General features: G+C 45.3%; 2 protein-coding genes across 2 annotated transcripts; one reads left to right on the top strand and one right to left on the bottom strand.

The window, feature by feature from the left end:
- The first annotated feature begins 5,489 nt into the window (after positions 1-5,489).
- LOC127341729 (polyadenylate-binding protein-interacting protein 8) lies at positions 5,490-9,796 on the top strand. The gene is made up of 11 exons (XM_051367660.1): positions 5,490-5,657; positions 5,757-6,071; positions 7,014-7,151; positions 7,234-7,278; positions 7,665-7,737; positions 7,814-7,926; positions 8,015-8,074; positions 8,231-8,278; positions 8,389-8,457; positions 9,230-9,291; positions 9,388-9,796. The coding sequence occupies exons 1-11, from the start codon at positions 5,505-5,507 to the stop codon at positions 9,443-9,445; spliced, it is 1,134 nt and encodes a 377-aa protein (XP_051223620.1). The 5' UTR covers positions 5,490-5,504; the 3' UTR covers positions 9,446-9,796.
- A 2,215-nt stretch (positions 9,797-12,011) lies between these two features.
- Positions 12,012-17,598, bottom strand: LOC127341731 (alpha-1,2-mannosyltransferase ALG9). Its single transcript, XM_051367662.2, has 10 exons — positions 17,172-17,598; positions 15,510-15,600; positions 15,226-15,385; positions 14,896-15,116; positions 14,518-14,813; positions 13,473-13,584; positions 13,252-13,390; positions 12,706-12,902; positions 12,526-12,615; positions 12,012-12,445 (listed from the first exon to the last, which is right to left on the bottom strand). Exons 1-10 carry the CDS (start codon positions 17,444-17,446, stop codon positions 12,287-12,289), a joined length of 1,740 nt encoding a protein of 579 aa, XP_051223622.1. The 5' UTR covers positions 17,447-17,598; the 3' UTR covers positions 12,012-12,286.
- Between the last annotated feature and the right edge of the window lie 710 nt (positions 17,599-18,308).

Here is an 18,308-nt window from a genome sequence, read left to right as displayed (position 1 = left end):
AGTTTATGCGTCTTAGTATGGGTTCCCTCTGAACACACGTCATAGGGGTTACGCTTGAGGCTGCCTCCGTTGTAGAGAAATGATGTGAAATTGAGGTGAATTGTACGGCCAAGCCTGTGCAGTTCCCAGGTTGACAGTTGGTCTTCACTGGGAGGCCAAGCTCATGGGGAGAGGTGCTCATACTAGGATTTGTAAGTGAAAGGTTATGGTTGATGATCCGCGTACTGTGTTACGATGATTCGGGGTAATCCCGACGGATGAAATCAAATGTTGTGGCACAAGTGTGCAACCTCTGCAGAGTGTAAACCTATTCGAATAGCCGCGTCCACGGTTACGGACGGTTGGAAAGGCCATACAGTTTCCGATGTCATATCTTTGCAAATGATGTTGAAAAGGATGATGGTGAAATGACTTGTGGTGAATTGAATTGAAATCACCACTTGAATGGTGGGAATGACACTAATGTTCCCACTTGAGTTAGTTAGCACTTGAATAAGCTTTTCTCAAAATATTGTGAACTAAAACTAGCTTTATGCAAATAAACTAGAGCTTAGCGAACCATACTAGAATGTCTAGCACTTACTTTAGTATTAGTTTGCGAGTACTCAACGTACTCACGGCTTTGTCCCTGGCTATTCAAATGGCCAGAGTATGAAGATGAACAAGGAGATGACCAACAGGACGCCTACGACAACTAAGTGCCTTCCGACGTCAAGCGTTGGCCTGTGGACTAGAGAGTCCTTGTATCTTACGCTTCCGCTATGTTGAACTATGAACTTGTGTTTGTTTGTTGATCTGTAGATCAACTATTCGTGTAATATGGATCATGTGATTCCAAATTTGTAAGACTTATGGTTTGTAATGAATGATGACTGTGATACTTAACTATTATGCCTCGCAACAACAATATTCCTGGGATTGCGATGTATGACATAATAGGCATTCGGACTTAAAAATCCGGGTGTTGACACACGGGCCGCGAGGGAATTGGAAAAACAGACAGCTGCCCTGAACAGAAGAAAGGAGGCAGCCTCTGCGTCAAGCAGACGAAGGCCTGAGCTGAGTCGATAATCTGGAACCTCGAGAGATAGCCACAGGGAAGCTCGAAACAGAGCAAGGTCAAGGTTGCAACATATACCCGAAGGAGAAAGAGAGCACTTGGTTCAAAACCTCGACATGTCTTTTATGTCGATAGACACGAGAGGGAATATTATCCCCAAAACACCAGAAGCAGGGTATATGGCGACACAAGCCTTTATCCTTGCGTCCAGGCCACCTCCAGGAGACCCAAGGGAAGCATTATACAACATGGCAATGGCAGGAGTTGGAGCCATGGGAACGGCGTTTGCATCAACACCGCCCGAAGGAACAGCAAGGCAAAATAGTCCACGACCTGCGGCAGCAGCAGCAGCGACTCCCGAAGGAACAAGTGGAGCAAGAGACACGGCAGCACAAGCAAGGGTGGACAGAGCACGCAAAGCAGAAGGGAACATCGGCACTCCCCAGAATTAAACGACGAGGATATGTGCGGTTTGCCATGCTTCACAAGGAGAGTACGAAAAACTCGAGTCCCTTCGGGATTTAAGTTGCCTGATAACTTCAAGAAATTCGACGGCCTGCAAGATCCAGAGGATTGGCTAGTTGATTACCTCGAGACGGTGAAGCTAACTGGAGGGACCAGAGCAACAGCTATGCAAAGCATCCAAGTGCATTTAAGTGGAGCCGCGCGATCTTGGATCAAGAACCTTCCTCCAGGGTCTATCGACAGTTGGGATAGCTTCGAGGGCATATTCGTCAAGAATTTCCGGTCCACCTGCAAAAAACCCGCATCTCTAGAGGAATTGCGGGCATGTCGACAGAAGCCAGACAAATCAATGAGAAAATATATCCAGAGGTGGAATATCATCAAAAACTCGGCAGAAAATATATCTGACGAGAGAGCGATAGATGCGTTTGTCGCAGGAATCAGGCGAGGAGATTTTGTCGAGGATTTGGGGAGAACCAATCCAAAAACAGTATCAGCATTGATGGAGATAGCCAACAGATGGGCAGATGGAGAGGATGCTGTTCACAACAAACGGCATAGGTCACCAGAGGAGGACTGTGGCCGAAATTATCAAAATAGGCGACGATTTCCTCGGCAGTACTCGGGTTATGATGCGCCTGGGCAAATTTCGGCTGGCTTCCGAGCAAGCGCTGGAGGAAACAATAGAGATCATTACCAGAGGAGTAACGAGCAGCGAGGCGACAATAGAGATGACTCTCGAAACAACAGGCAAAACCCTGGGTCGAGGTTCCAGAGGCCTTTCGTGTCTCCCGAGGAGATGATGAACGGGCCGTGTCAAATGCATTTTTATCTTGACAACAACGGGAAAAGACAGTCGGGACATTTGCAGAGGGATTGCTGAAACTTTCAGGCAATGTTACGATGGGCCGGGCATGCCAATGCTCAGGCAGCACCCAGAAATCCTCAGGGGCCCAGGAGTGAAATTCACCTGCCACCCCCTCCCGCAATTACGGACGATAATCGACACCAGCTCAGAATTGCGGCAGCACCTGCACCACCGCCTTATGTTGATCCCAATTCCAATGGAGCGGTCTCGATGATTCAGAAAGGCAGGCCATCCAATAGAGCTCAGAAAGTAATCTCGCGACAGGTGTTCATGGCAGAGAAGATGCCTCCACCAACAGTCGAGTATCTTAATTGGTCAGGGCAAGATATTGGCTTCACAATAGCGGATCATCCACAGCAAGTTCCTCGACCAGGGCAATCAGCACTCATCTTACCAACAGTAATTGCAGGATTCGACGTATCTCGAGTGTTCATAGACGGCGGCAGCAGTTTAAACCTTATGTATGCAGATACATTAAGAAAGATGAATATATCCCTAGCAAATCTAAAACCAACTGACACACGATTCCATGGTATTACACCAGAGAAGCCAAGTTATCCGCTCGGGAAGATTAACCTCGATGTTCAGTTTGGCACCCGAGAGAATTACAGAATAGAGAAGCTGGAATTTGAAGTCGTGGATTTCCCATCACAATACCACGCTTTGTTGGGACGACCAGCATATGCTAGGTTTATGGCGGTACCACATTACACGTACTAGTTATGGAGGATGCCTGGGCCTAAGGGACCAATCACAGTCAAAGTAAGTTTTGCGCTAGCCGATAAGTGCGATAAGGATTTTCATCGACTGTCAGAAACTTTCGGGATGCAAGCAGAATATATGGCGTCAAGACTCACGACTGACTATGATGTGCTGCCAGATGTAGGGAGGCCAAACAAAGAATCAACTTTCAACACTGAGAAAAATTCTAAGGAGGTGCAGATTCACCCGACAGACCCAAAGAAAACGACGTCCATCGCAAAAGATATGGACCTCGCATAGGAAAGCGCGCTCGTCGAGTTCCTCCGTGAGAACTGGAAAATCTTCGCATGGTGTCCAGCTGACATGCCAGGAGTACCCAGGGAATTTGCCGATCACCACCTAAACTTGGATCCACTAGCCCCAGATCCCACCCAGGACCACACCCCGCCGATCCCCGATCAGCCCAATTACCGGCCGGCGACCGCCGTCATCAATCCCGCGCCTCCTCCACGAGCGAGACGCGAGAGGGAGCTTGCCGCTGCCACGGGCTTCGCCCGCGTGCGCGTGCCATCGGCGGCAGGGAGGTGGAGGGCCGGAGAGGGGGGATGCAACATCAATTTAGGGTTTCCGTCCGAGCCGCCCTAACGCGGGGGGGTGACGTGGGGGCCTTTAGCTGCTCGTCGGTTTTGATGGACTAATACTCCTACAATAGATGTGTCATGTGTCTACAGTTTTCAATTTCGTTGATAAGTCTCTGATAATGAGGGTTAAGCAAGCTCAGGAAACACTAAATAACAACTCCAAGGCTGCCAGCCATAAGCCATGCTTGGTCTGCGTCTAGTTGCAGCCACATATTTGGCGTGTCGAACTTTCAGTTCACCGGAACGGCGAACCTATACTTATTTGTGAACCATTCACACCCAATTCAGCGCTAAAACGGTGTTAGCACAAGAGTCATGTAGCACCATTTTCAAGTCGTTGCTTGACGAGCCATGTTCCGCACCAGCAGCTCCTTCTGTAATCCGGCACCAGAAATCCTATACCCCAGCCCGGTCAGGTCTGAAAAGAAGACTATATTACTTCCTCCAAAATTCGGAAATCTTTGGTGATGTAAAAAAAATACTGAAGAGCGAGGACTGTGATTAGGAGGCAACAAATTTTTCAGTCAGAACATAAAATAATTAAGCATATTTATAGGCACGATTGCATCATTCTCGCGTATTAAACCTATAAAATTTTGAACACGGCATTGATCAAAACCTAGAACGATGATTGTACAGTATATTTGGAACGCACACTGTGTTGTAACAACTTCCGCCTAATGCAGTCAGCTAAACAACTCACAACAGAGAGTGCACATGCCAGAACTAGTTCATTGACTGCGTAAGCGTAACATTTAAACTGATCCCATTGAATAGCTGAAACTTTAGGGGCCGTCGACCTTATTAAGTTTTTTATTTGTAAAAACTCTTGATTGAAGCAAAACAATCTGTTGTTCTCGGTATTATTTGGTATGAGATCTCTTTGGTACATTTTTTTCATTTTCTATTGTTGTTACTCCGTATAAACAACTTTTCCTAAAGCTAGCGTTTGAGGTAGACGATAAAAGTATACTACTCTATCCATAAAAAGGTGTCCTAGATTTATCTAAATTTAAGATTTGTCTAAATTAAGACAAATCTAAGACATCTTTTATGAACGGAGGAAAGAGGAACAATATAGGGAGTGCCTAGATATCAGACGACTGGTTTTTATTAAGTCTAAGTTGGTTTCTTAGCTGTTCAATTTGCATACCATGCGTAACTGAGAAAATATTATCACATATATAACTGAGAAAATATTAGTTGCACTTATGCGCAACTGAGAAAATATATAGTACGCAACTGAGAAAAATACCAATTGCAGCCTAAACAGGGAAAAATACAAGTAGCAATATATGCGCAACTGCAAAAATATCATTTGCAACCAATGCGCAACCGGCAAAATATCAGTCGCAACCTATATGCAACTGAGAAAATATGAGTTGCAACTCGTGCACAATTACCCACTTATATCAGCATGGAGACAAATCAAATGGCTAGAAATCAACTTAGATTTAACAAAAATCAGGACCTGATTTCTAGCAAAACCGAAAATATATAAGGAAGAGTATATCCATCAAGTATTTTCCCTTCTCTCCTTCATCACATACTTCCAAGTTAATATTCAACCCCATGACATGAGCAATGCATTATGGCAAGTTACTAGCTCTAATGTTTTTTGTACCCAAGCTCACATGGAAAGTTTACAGTTACCCAAATGTACTTTAGCCTATACGTAGCATGTAATCAATCACATTAACCATAGGACCATGTCGGTGCACCGTGTCAAGGCATGTTCGACGGGCCGGCGCATGGACCGCGTCCACGCATGCAGGAACCATGCCGTGCCGTCCGTTTCTTCTCGGCCGTTTTGGCAGCATATATTTTCCACGCCGGAAATCGCCAAAAACCTCGTAAAAGCAAAACCCACCCGCGACTAGTCGACGCCATTAGCGACAGCTCGAGCGCACCACACTGCCAGGTACCTTCCCCCTCCCTCTTCCTGCTTCCCGAGCCCAGAGGACGGCCGATCCGCCGCGCGATTTGACCAGGGCCGGTGGCGGCCTCGCCGTTCTTGCAGTGCATCGAGGTGCGGATGGCGGCGGTGGCGGAGGGCTCACCCGCGGCCGCGCAGGCGGCGTCCGCCGCGGCGGCGGCCGCGGCGGCCAAGGAGGCGGAGTACCACCAGGACGTGCAGAAGCTGGTGGACCTGCTGTCCAAGCTCAACCCGGCCGCCAAGGAGTTCGTCCCGTCCTCGGCGGCGGCCACGCCCAGGAAGGCGCTGTCGGCGGACGCGCCCGTCTTCTACTACGGCTCGGTCGGGAATGGCGGGATCGGCGCGTACCCCGCCGGCGCCGACACCGCCGGATACATTGGGAACCAGCAGCAGCGCATGGTAAAATTCCGCTGGACTCTTTTGGTACTATCTGGGAGGCCCGGATCGGTGCTGCGGATTTGATTACTACCTTTTTCTGCACCGGCTGTTGCTTGAAGATCGGATATGTTTCTCTAATTTTGTGTTGGATTGCGTTATCGGTTGGTGGTTTGCGTGGTGCGGTAGTTGGCGTTCTTTGGCGAAAGGCTTCCTTTCCCTCCCCTGTTTCGTCTTTTGAAGGTTCCCCTGCCTTTCTATATCATCATGCCACTCCGAAATCACGACCTGTGCACCATGTGCGAATCTCTCTGTAGGATATGTTTCTTCTGCCTAGATCGTCGGTGTGTTTCATTAATACTGTAGGCTTTAGATCCTCTTGATTTGGTCTGTTATGATGGGCAGTGAAATGTCCCAGTTCATGTGAGCTAAGCTGTGAGCTCATGTTGCTAATTACTCTGTTTTTGTAGACGATTACACGGTTCTGCAGTAGCAGGAACTGACTCTAGAAAGCTATTATCATCATATCTAAGCATACCATTTCACTTCAGAATTCAGATCGATGCAAGGTCTGAATTAAAATGGATCATGTCATTTCTCTGTAACTGTGATCGAGTAGTTCTCTGATCCACCCTGACACCTGCATGTAGTTAGGTAATCTCTGAATCACAGATCTAGCAATTCAGTTTTGAAGAGAGAAAACATAATTTGGTATGTGGACTCATTTTCGTTTTGATACTGAGGGTGTTCATTGTTCAGATATCAAAATTCGAGACAAGTATTTTTCATGGTTCAATAGTGTGATTCTTTTCCATACGAGTTGTCCTTTTCATGGTTCAGTAGTGTGATTCTTCTCCAGATGAGCTGCTTGCAATAGTTAGATTGGATAGTAGTATGATTCAATTGGAAAGGAAAAAAGAAACACAAGCAGGAATAAGAAGTGATGAGTTTGTTTCTTTCCTCCAGAGGAGGAATTTTGTAGATAATGAGAGGAGAAATGGATACTTCAACCATGGAAGGAGGAGGACAAACGGGAGGGGGAGGCATGCAGACAGGGAGGAGAGCATCCGGCGAACAGTTTATGTCTCCGAACTCGACCATACAGTGAGTAATTGGTGATTTTTTTAGCATGCATAGCTATATTCTTGAGTGCCTGTTATATCTAATGATGCTGACCATCTGCTAGGTGACGGAGGAAAGACTTGCTGATATCTTTGCTAACTGTGGTCAAGTAAGTTAAATTTAACTTGAATGATTGAGTTGTACTGATTAGAAACAAGAAAGTGCTATTAATAGATGTTAGTCTATTTAACTGCTCTCGCAGATCAACTTGACACTGTACTACTTGGTTGATGTTAGTTATTGCTGTTACTTCCTATTTATAATTTTATTCCATCACCGTGGTTTCTCTATCTTATGTTCTGTTGATTATGTGCATCTTCTTTGGTTATCAAAATCAAAAGAGGGGAGAAGTGTTAAAGAAAAAATACCTTAGACCTTATTGTGATTTGACTTTTTATTGAGTATTTTGTAATGCAATTCTCTGTATTATCCACTGTGTTGCACTGTTGCGGGAGATTGGCAAATCTGTGAAACAATTTTTTCTCTGTCCTGAAGGTTATCGACTGCAGAATCTGTGGTGATCCTCACTCTGTTCTGAGATTTGCATTCATCGAGTTTTCTGGTGAAGGTATTCTATCTTTACATGCTCAGTTATGTTTTACAGCAGTCAAATGATGGTTTGATACATGTTACATTTCATATAGAGGGTGCTAGAGCTGCTCTTAGCCTTGGTGGCACAATGCTTGGGTTCTACCCTGTTAGAGTCTTGCCTTCAAAGACAGCTATCTTACCTGTGAATCCAAGATTTCTTCCAACTGTAAGTTGTTTTATGTTTCATCCTCTTCCGTACATATTGTACTAATCCACAATGCTAATAATACTATCCTGTTATTCCTGGCCCATAGACGGAGGATGAGAAGGAAATGGTGATACGAACGGTTTACTGTACAAATATAGATAAGACGGTACCAATCCTTCGTTGTCTTTATTTCGCTTGTTCATTTGTTTTATCGTAGTTTCTTTATATTAAGGTCCTTAATTTGTCTGTGAGCTACTCGAGAATCGAGTTAAGGCAATCATATCAGATGTTTTATGGGACATTTTACTTGTTTTGTCTGCAGGTTACTCAATTAGATGTAAAAAGTTTCTTTGAAGAACTTTGTGGTGAGGTATATTGCGCCGATCCAATCATCCTGTCGCATAGCTTTTAAATAAGTATATTCCACCTGCTTAACGTTTTTGTTGTTTAATCACTGCCTGCTAAAATATATCTTTGCAGGTCTCCCGTTTGAGACTTCTAGGCGACAATGTACATTCAACAAGGATTGCCTTTGTTGAGTTTGTCAATGTAAGAATTAATCTCCATAAACACTTACTCCTGATTTAACTGAATGATCTCATACTACCTTATTAGCTATTATCCTATTACATGAAATTACTAGCTGTGATACTTGTTAACCAAGTGCATGGCCAAGTCTCTGTTAGTTTGTTCAGTTTTGCTTGTCCTGAGAATAGCCTATATTTTGGCATTTGTATCCAGCTACTCAGAGTACAAACTATAATAACAACTTGACAAGTCATTGTTCCAATTTCCAACCCATTCACACTCCACTGCTTCCTCTTAAAGTGTCAACCAAGATGCTAACCTGAACACTGTTTTCCTTAGACTGACCACGAAATGTCTATTCTCTGTTGCCAGTATTGAGTTTATAAGCAAGTGAACCTTGGCCATGATTATTTCGTCATTTAAAAGTAGTTTATCCAGAACCAGGGACCAAACTTTCCTGAGGCTTACAGTGATGACATAACTCCATCGTGCCGTCAAGTTCCCTTGAGTTAGAATTGATTTAGAATTTAATGTGTCTTCGCCACAAAACACTTGCACAACAGCATACAAATGTAGGATTCAGTTATATTTTTATGCTTGTGACTAGTATGCTTAAAAGCTGGAAGCATGTTCTGATTTCCAATCCTTCACTCTCCCTTGTTTTTCTTTATTCTTAATTATATGTTTGTATGATGCATTCTCGTCCTAATGCCTTACATCTCTTCCCATCATCTTGAAAGGCAATATTCTGCTTTTGACAGTCATTTCTCCTGTTAAACTCTCCTAATTACAGGCTGAGGGCGCTATCCTGGCTCTGAATTGCAGTGGGATGATTTTAGGCACACTGCCAGTCAGGCAAGACCCTCTGAATCCTATCCATTTATGTTCCCTACCTGAAATTCAGCTACGTGTGTATTTTGCTAAGCTTGGCACCTTTGCATTATGGTTCAGGGTTAGCCCTTCCAAGACCCCGGTGAAGCCGCGCTTCAGTCGCGTGGTGTCTAACTGACTGCTTCGGTTACTCTGGATTGTTGACGGGAAGGCTGCTTGACCATCACCTATAGCTTCCGCGACCCAGTGAAACTATGAGCTTTTCCTTACAATCCTTACAACTGAGGAGAGGAGCAATTTGTTCTTATAGTCCCTTTCGTGAAACTGTTGGAAGGGACTGGCTAAATCAGACCCTTGAGAGTCGGCATCTCGCAGACAAATCTGTGGTGGATGTAACTATCGTTAGAAAACCTGCCATCAGAATAACTTCTGTGGTGTACACCTTTTTTCTTGTAATCTCAGTGGCTGTCAATTAAAACGGATGATAATTGAACGCCTTTACCCGACGAATGTTACTGTTATTTTTATAGTTTTCGTTCCTGTCCTGCCATTTTTGAAACTTTGAGCTTTAGCAGCTCTCGATTGCCCTGTTGTCTCGTGCGCACCGTGAGCTATACTCCTGGACGCTGTGTATGAAACATAATTCTGTAGATGTCGCGCTTGATAGTGTTGGCCATGTAACCATGTACACAGAAATCAGGCAAGAACCTGAACAGAGACTTTTCTTCGACAGGGAGTGAAGTTCATCGTCTCCAGTTCTCCACTGCATGTCCACCGAGTCACAGAGAGATCAAATAAAAGGGGATCATCTCGCAAAGCACATCTCAGTTTTTCCATATATTGCACAGCGTGATATGATGTACATATGCAACGTGCCATTAGTGTAGCACAGTTAGCTATACACAGTACAGGGTACATACTGCAAAGAACAACTTCAGTGCTGGGCACACAGAAATCAGGCAAGAACCTGAACATAGACTTTTCTTGAACAGGTTCATGGTCTCCAGTTCTCCACTGCATGTCCACCAGATAGATCAGATAAAAGGGATCATCTCGGAAAGTACATTTCAGTTTTTCCATATATTGCACAGCGTGATATGATCTACATATGCAATGTGCCATTAGTGTAGCACAGTTAGCTGTACACAGTACTGGGCACAGACTGCAAAGAGGAATAACTTCAGTTCACTTGTCCACGGCTGGGGTGGCCGCGCCATTCTCTTCGGCGCCTCCAGCGACCTCGCTCGCCGGCGCCGCCTTCTTCGCGCACTGATGCTTGCGGCACTGGCACTGCGCCGAGCGCGTGCTCACCGCGCTCTCGAGCCGCCCGAGCCTGGCGCTGCCGCCTCCCTCCTCGGCGTCCACCGTGACCTTTCCCGCCATGGCGCCTCCCCTCGCATTGCTGCTGCCGCTGCCGCTGCTCCTGAGCCACAGCTCCATCATCCTCTTCCGCACCTCGCAGCCCGGCTCCTCGTGCCCCTCCGCGCCGCAGAAGCCGCACCTGCAGACGCCGTCGCCGGCAGCCGCCGCCGCCATCGCCGCGTGCCGCGCCTCCCGCAGGCTCTCGGCGCGCTCCCAGCTGAGCGCCAGCGCCACGGCGTCGTGCAGCGCGTCCGGCCGCTGCGGCGCCACCCAGTCCTGGAACTCGGAGCGCAGGCCGTGCACGAACGCGGACGTGAGGAGCTCGTCGGGCACGCCCGCGCCGGCGTCCGGGAACCGCCGCAGGATGCCCTGCATGCGGAGGTGGTACCGGTTGACGGCCTCGCCGGGCCGCTGCCGCAGCGACATGAGCTCGGCGCGCGCGCGGTCGGCGGCGCCCGGTGGGCGGAAGAAGTCGAGGAAGGCCGCGCGGACGGCGCGCCACTGCGGGGGCGAGGAGGTGGTGAGGTCGTACCAGAGCGCGGCGTCGGCGTCGAGGGAGGCCGGGAAGATGCGGGCGGCGTCGGCCGGGGAGGCGGCGTTGTTGGCGCGGCAGACGCGGTCGAAGCGGGCGAGGTGCGCGGCGGGGCACTCGCCGGGGTCGCCGCGGAAGACGGGGAGAGGTGCGACGGCGACGTAGGAGCCGGTGGGGGTGTCTGGGGCGGGGACGTAGGATGGTGGCGCGGAGACGGATGCCTCGGAGTAGGAAGGCGTGCGTTCTTGGGAGGAGGCGGATGGGTCGGGGGAGGACGGGGTTGGGGAGCGTTGACGGCGGCGGCGGAGTCGGAGGCGGCCGCCGAGACGCTGGCGGCGGACCGGCGTGCCGCCGCAGGAGGTCGAGAGGTCTTTGGAGGCGCGGCCCATGGCGGCGTGCTCGATCGCTTGGCAATGGCACGACGGGACGGGAGGAGGTTGGCGCCCCAAGATGGAAATGGCGCGACGGTTTAGTTTCGAAAGAGGGCAGTTGCCTGCATTTGTCAACTGTACTGTTGTTAACTGCAAACCGCAGCAGCCCGCTGCCAGTAATCGAATTCTTTTGTTCTCTTTTAACAGCACAATCGCAGAGTGTTACAGCTCCAGTTATGATCGATTTTGTTTACATGTACAAGAGCTCACTGCTAATTTTCAGATGACGAGGAAGAATTTCTAAAAGAGACGACGATGAGAAGGCATCTTTTTTTTTTTTTCCATAGCGAAGCGTACTGCTCTGGTATCGACTTCCGTGCATAATACGGAGAAGAAATTGTTTGGGCTGGCTATAAACCATATCCATCCACCATAATGTTCAGCAAGAGAATTACGTACTAGGCAGCAAACAGTTCAAATGCATAAACCATCAGTGGCTAGCTTAAGGTGTAGTAGTAGTAGTAGCAAACAATCTCATAGCATCAGTGTCACGAGGACCAGGGAAAGAATTCAGTTAGGCAACCCCGTTGCTAGAAAGTACCAGTCAAAACACTACAGCCTACACATTACATAGCCAGCATTTAATTGGGAGAACACATTCTCATCTATCACGAAGAAAGTCTAGGAAACAAAATTCGCTAATCAGTTCCATCCCGGACAACCTAGCAACAGAAAAAGCCACGTGCACTCCTGATTAATCGGATTTCAGTTGCTCTTGGTCAGCAGTTGGCAGCCTCCTTAGCAACTTGTACAGGCCGAAGACATTCTTGTGCTGCCATTGGTATGGTATGAAGAACGACCGGTATAGCGCCGGCGATAGCTCTCTGTCTAGAAACGGTAGCGCTGCCAATGTCTGGAAGAGTTTGCAGATAATTATCAGATGCAGAACTGGGATTTAAGGCATGTAGAAGAAGACCACGAGTACTGATTTACCTCCCACGTTGACAAGTCATTCCCACGAGAAGGATAAGGTCGCCTCAGATCAAGCTCCATCAGCAAGTTGCATGCTCCAATGTCTTTCAACTGCGACCAAGAAGTGCAAACCAGCGGTTATACAGAGAATTATCAAAGGAAAAAAGTCTGCAGTAAAACTTCAAGTGAAAAAGGAAGTACATATTGTTTGTCGGAGGCCTTGTTCTTGTCGTTGAAATAAGATGGAGCAGCTGTGGTGCCTCCCAGGGTTTCATTGAAGGGGAATGGAAGAAGGCCTCGGAAACCATCATCTATCCAACGGACTTCACTGATATAGGAGGGTACGAAGAATGATGAAGGATAGCGGTGCCACTCACTTCCAACACACAGAATTGACCCTGCACAGAAGCAGATCAGCTAGCTAGTTCACAGAATTCTATGGTGTCAACATTTTGAGGATAATTCATGATACACTGAAGTGTTCGATTCTATGTAAATATGCCTACTCACTAAATTTACGTAAGAGATCTGTCAAACTGCCTCCACAATAACTTAATAAGGCCCCTGTATATATTACAGTAAATTGTGGTTATAAGTGCATCATGAAAACCACTACTGTCTCTGTGGTGTGTAATTCGACAGCCGAAAGGCTTAATACTTTGTATTAATATAGGAAGGCACAAGTCAATACTATAAAAGTAGTGTTATAGGATAAGCCTTTTTATGAGTGCATAGTTAGGTCCTTACCCGGTCCAGTATCTTCATGGTATTCAAGATGCTCATAGATCTGCAGAGGAGCGCCATATCCATTCAACATAGAGAATGTACGGCTGTGGGAGGTGCACAAAATAAAGCCTAAGATCAAAGGCCGTAGGCCCTTCGCTACCTGTCAAATGTATCAGGAAATAATCAAAAACCATTCCTACTACCTAAAAAACATGGGATGCGATTAATAATGCCAAGCTCACCTTAAAAAGAATTGACTGCTCAGATGCATATTTATCATGGAAAAAATCAGGAAAGCTGTCAATCACAGAGGCTGCTGCAACACATATCAATGGATAAATTGGATAGAGAAACCTGCAAAAACAGATTAAGAAAAAAGTGGTTTTAGTTTCTATTGCTTTGATGTGTAGAATTATTAACCCCCAGGATTAGGAGAATATCTAAAAAAATCTTCATCTAGTTACTTCCACACAGCAAAACAATGTTGTTTTACGTGAAAAACAATGTCTTATTTATGTGCCTCAAAATAGTGGTGAGAAACCAAAGCAGAAAACCTGGTGCAACTTCTAAACAAGTAAATACATAATAAAATGGTGTTTAGATACACCCAAATTTGGACTAAGTTGAGACAAGTTTCATGGTATGGAGGGAGTATATTCGTATATAAAAAAATCCATTAAGACACCATTAGCAACTAGCAAATAGGCAAAACAGTGTGCAGCACATAAAAGATTAAAGTGGTTGATTAGGTTATCATTAAATATACATACATATATATGGTAAATATACCATACACAAATACTAAAGTTCACTGCACTAAAAGAAATATAAATGAATTCATATAATTTGGTAAATTAGATTTATTGCATGATAAGCTAGATTGAGGGAGTTAAGCTCAAATGCACAACTCGACTATGTTTGTAGAAATGGACACACAGGAATATAATAAATCCAAACAAATTCGGAATTTAGAAGATTATGGTTAACACAGATTGAGAACACCTCACTATCCCATCGAACTCAGAAGCACTTCTTAATTGCTATTTGTTACAGTTGTCAGAAAGCAAACAATGGAACTTAAGGAGCACAGAGAACACAAACTGAAGAAAAGACATCCCTGATTGATCTGTTTAGGCTCAGTGATAGACTAACATAAATGAGCATTTCTAGTTGTCCCTACTCAGTGAATTCAGGCAGAGAGAATCTGTTGTACTCAACCGTTCATTCACATACATAATTAACATGCTAAGCAGATTGATAAGATGGTATTTACACTTTGATGCTTACCTTTCTTCTTTATGTGCCTGCAAAGACATGAAAGCCAACCAAATATAGATAGGAGAAACAACTATCAACAGATCTGGAGCAAATTTCTTCCTTGCAGATAGTGCAACCCCCACGAATAGCAAAGCCAAAACAAATGCAAAATTGAAGTTATTGAATCCATTTCTCAAGTAGAATGTAGCCCCTTCTGTTCCATACAAATGACTTTCACCACCACCAAGCACATTATATTTTAGAAGATTGAACACGGATGATGTCCATCTACCGTAGCAGTAGTAATCAGCAACGAATGAAAGGACCTAGCAAAAATTTGTGATGATCAGATCAAATATGAACTTGTTCAGATCGTAACATTACTGATAATGTAAAGGTGTTACTTACAAGAAGGGACAGTGAAGTCAGAAATCCGGACAAAAACACTCTTTTAAAAGGTCCCCTCATTAATGAGTAAACAGTGATAGGGAGAAACACCAAAATCGAGAAAGGCCAGCCAAGAATTACACCAGCAGCTGCAACAGAGACTGCACTAGAATACTTCTCTAGAAGGAATAGTGCTGAAGAAAGTGTTACAGCATACATGGAAAATGAACTTGGCAAGAAACCTGTGAGAAGAGAAAAAGATCAACAAGTTAGTTTGATTACAGATATATAATAGAGCCTTCCGCAAGGACATGGTAAAACAAAACAAAAAATGGAAGATAGGAAATATACTGGTACTGGCAAAGAAGCAGCCACTGGTTAAGCATAGCATTGCAAGGACATAACAAGCAAGTCTCTTTCCATATCTTCTCGAAAGAACAACCACCAGAACAGTTTCTGTTATAGTCGATAGAAGTCCAAGAAAGAATCTCACGGAGTAGAACACACGAACCTTTACAATCACAACAGAACAGGTCAAAGCATGATTAGTACTAGAAATAATTAGGTGTACTTAGTATGGCATAATTAGCAAGTCTAACAAATGCAAAGAAAGTACAGATTAGAACGCAGCAAACCTTATGTTCGCCACCAAAGATCGATGAAGCAGGACCAGCTACAATACCATGGATGAAAAGGTACAAGTATGACCTAAGAGCATGATCAGAACTGCAAGAACAAAATTACCGAGAATCAAAATAAAAGTCATTCAATTAATATTATAATAAAAAAGACTTGCAGTTAGCTTTATTGTCCAAATATTTTATTTTCTGTGCAACTGCACACGCAGCCCTCAATGCAAGCATACTCACAGAAAAATGAAATCATATTGCATGTCACAAGATATGCTATTACGCGTCATTATCAATCAACAATTTCAGCCAATTGCAGAAAGCCAGAAACCATGCAGATGTATTATCGCTATTCCTGTTTTGAAACCACTATAATGCAATGTGTTAACCATAACGAAAGAGCATGAGCAACCCCCAGAAACATTAGTGAGGTCTATGAAATTCAGGCTTTTCAATTCCAAGGAAATGCAAAACATTTAAAGTCTCAAACATGAATGAACCCCCATCAGTATTAGTGAAGTCCATCAAACTGAGGTTCTGGCTACAAGGAATGCAGAGCAATGGAACCTTCTCAAACACGAATGAACCTTCCAAATGGTATTTTATACATTTTAGAATAAACGTTGGCAGAATATGTTAGGATGAACCACAATATATCGAAACTTACTTTCAAGCTTACGAAATGTGTAATCTATGTCAAGCATTGGTAATTCAATAAATAAAGCCATTTAAATAAGTTGGACTAACCACCATTTCTTCATTTCTAAAATGAAAAGTTGACCATTTCTATCACTAAGCTATAACTTCTGAGTCATAATTTCTACACCGATCTGCTTCATGGTTTCTACATTACCAGAAATCAGTCTTGAACTCAAGTCATCAAATACAAGTAAACTAAAACACTTTCTTGGCCATTTCTATCACAACAGTTACTTCGCCATCATAATTTCCACCTGGCTACGAGTCAACGATACTTCAAATCAACATTCAACGAATATTAAGAAGGAACCGATGATTTGCTTCACAACACTGTGAGACCACGGAAACATATTCACAAATCTCAACCACGTAATCAGTGAAATAAAACATAGATTTTCATCTTGAATCCTTCTAATAGCCTTGTAAACCCTCCAAGTTATACAATGGCACTAAGCTAGGTCTACACAGGCCGAGGAAAGTGTAATCCCTAATTTAGTTGTTCCCTTGAATAGAAATGAAAGAGGATGCTCACAGTCAAATACATTTAGAATGCTCGAGCTGCGAACTTGGAAACTTCACTATTCCCACCACATACAGAACACCACATTTCACAGGTGTGTTCTAACTTACTAAGCATAGCGCTGGACTGCCGCCTTATAGAACAACAGTAACATTCCAAAAATAACTGAGAGAGCAAATTCCTAAACCCTAAAAACTCTACAATCAATGACTCCAAATCCTCACCCATCATACGCAAGCATGCTAACCTAACCTGCAGCTACCCCAACCAGCACACCGTGAAGAAATCAGAGCAAGCATTCAATACGGCGACACGGATCTGCCATCCCCAAATCAGAGCACAAATCCCTACACTCCTAAACCCATGCCAATCTGCTACCACGCATCAAGCAACGAAACGGCCGGTAAAGCTAGGGTTTAGTCAGGTGGGGGCGAGGCCGGAGAGGCAACCTGTACTCCCAGGTCTGGAATCCGGAGCGGTAGAGGAGGAAGTGGAGGGGCTCCCAGTAGTTGAACACCTCGTCGCAGTCGTGGATCAGGTTGGAGTTGGCGCTCATGTGGCGGAGGAGGCCGAGGGCCAGGAACGGGAGGAACCACCGGATACCCTCCTCCGCCTCCTCGCCGTCGGGGCGCCGCCTCCTGTCCTTGGCCTCCTTGGAGTACCCGTCGTCGGCTAGCGGCGACGCCGCCGTGTGCCGCCGCTGGCGCGCCGACGAGAGGGACATGGCCGGAGCACGGAAGCGGGGGTCGGCTCACTTGCTTGTTGAGATGGCCTTCGCTTCGAGATTTCCGGGAACGGGCTATGCGCCCTAGAGCCTCTATGGTCTAGAAGCTTCTGGATCTTTTAGTTCCTCTTTCATCGAGTGAAAAGAGGGAAATTACAGATGGGCCCTGATTGAGTAGCTTTTTAGAAGCTTTGATTGATTCCTCTCTACCATTTCTTTCCCTTTTTTCTGTTGGGCCCTTCTTTTTTAGCTTTTTCTTTACCAACAACATGCGTATGGGTTGAAGCTTAAACCATAAGCAAGAGTGATTCCCCAAAACTAGTGCACTTGAAACTTTTAGATGCTACCTTCGCGAGGGTTTTAGACTTTTAGTTCTAGGTTGGCTATTGTTCTCTGAATACTTTATTTCGGGTACAAAATTAGTACTCTAATATCGCGCGAGATCTTTTTTATGTGCAAGTCCATACTTTTAGCCCTCCAATATCGCAATGTCGACATCTGCGTGTGAGAGAGAAAATCAAGAGTGATCGTACGACTATCACCCTCAACTTGGATATTAGAAAATCAAATTTCAAGTAGAAGCTCTAACATCTGATTCGTAGTCGAGCGCGGGGAAAATTGACTTGTCATTATGGCTACCTCCCACGACTATCTTGGTTATGAAGTCGACGTCGACGAGAGAGTTAAAGGCGGCGGCAATGTCGGGGTCGATATCGTCCATCGCGGTGGGCGTGCTGGCCAAGTCGGTGATGTCGTTGGCAAGGATCACTGCGGTGATAGACTCACTGGGGTTGTTAGCCCTGATGGTTCCAGTCTCGTCGATGAATCCAACGAAGGTGTCGATGTGCCCGATTAGGACGAT

The sequence above is a fragment of the Lolium perenne genome, chromosome 3 (assembly GCF_019359855.2).
Source record: "Lolium perenne isolate Kyuss_39 chromosome 3, Kyuss_2.0, whole genome shotgun sequence".
NCBI classification, from domain to species: Eukaryota; Viridiplantae; Streptophyta; class Magnoliopsida; order Poales; family Poaceae; genus Lolium; species Lolium perenne.
This window is presented reverse-complemented; position numbering and strand designations above follow the sequence as displayed.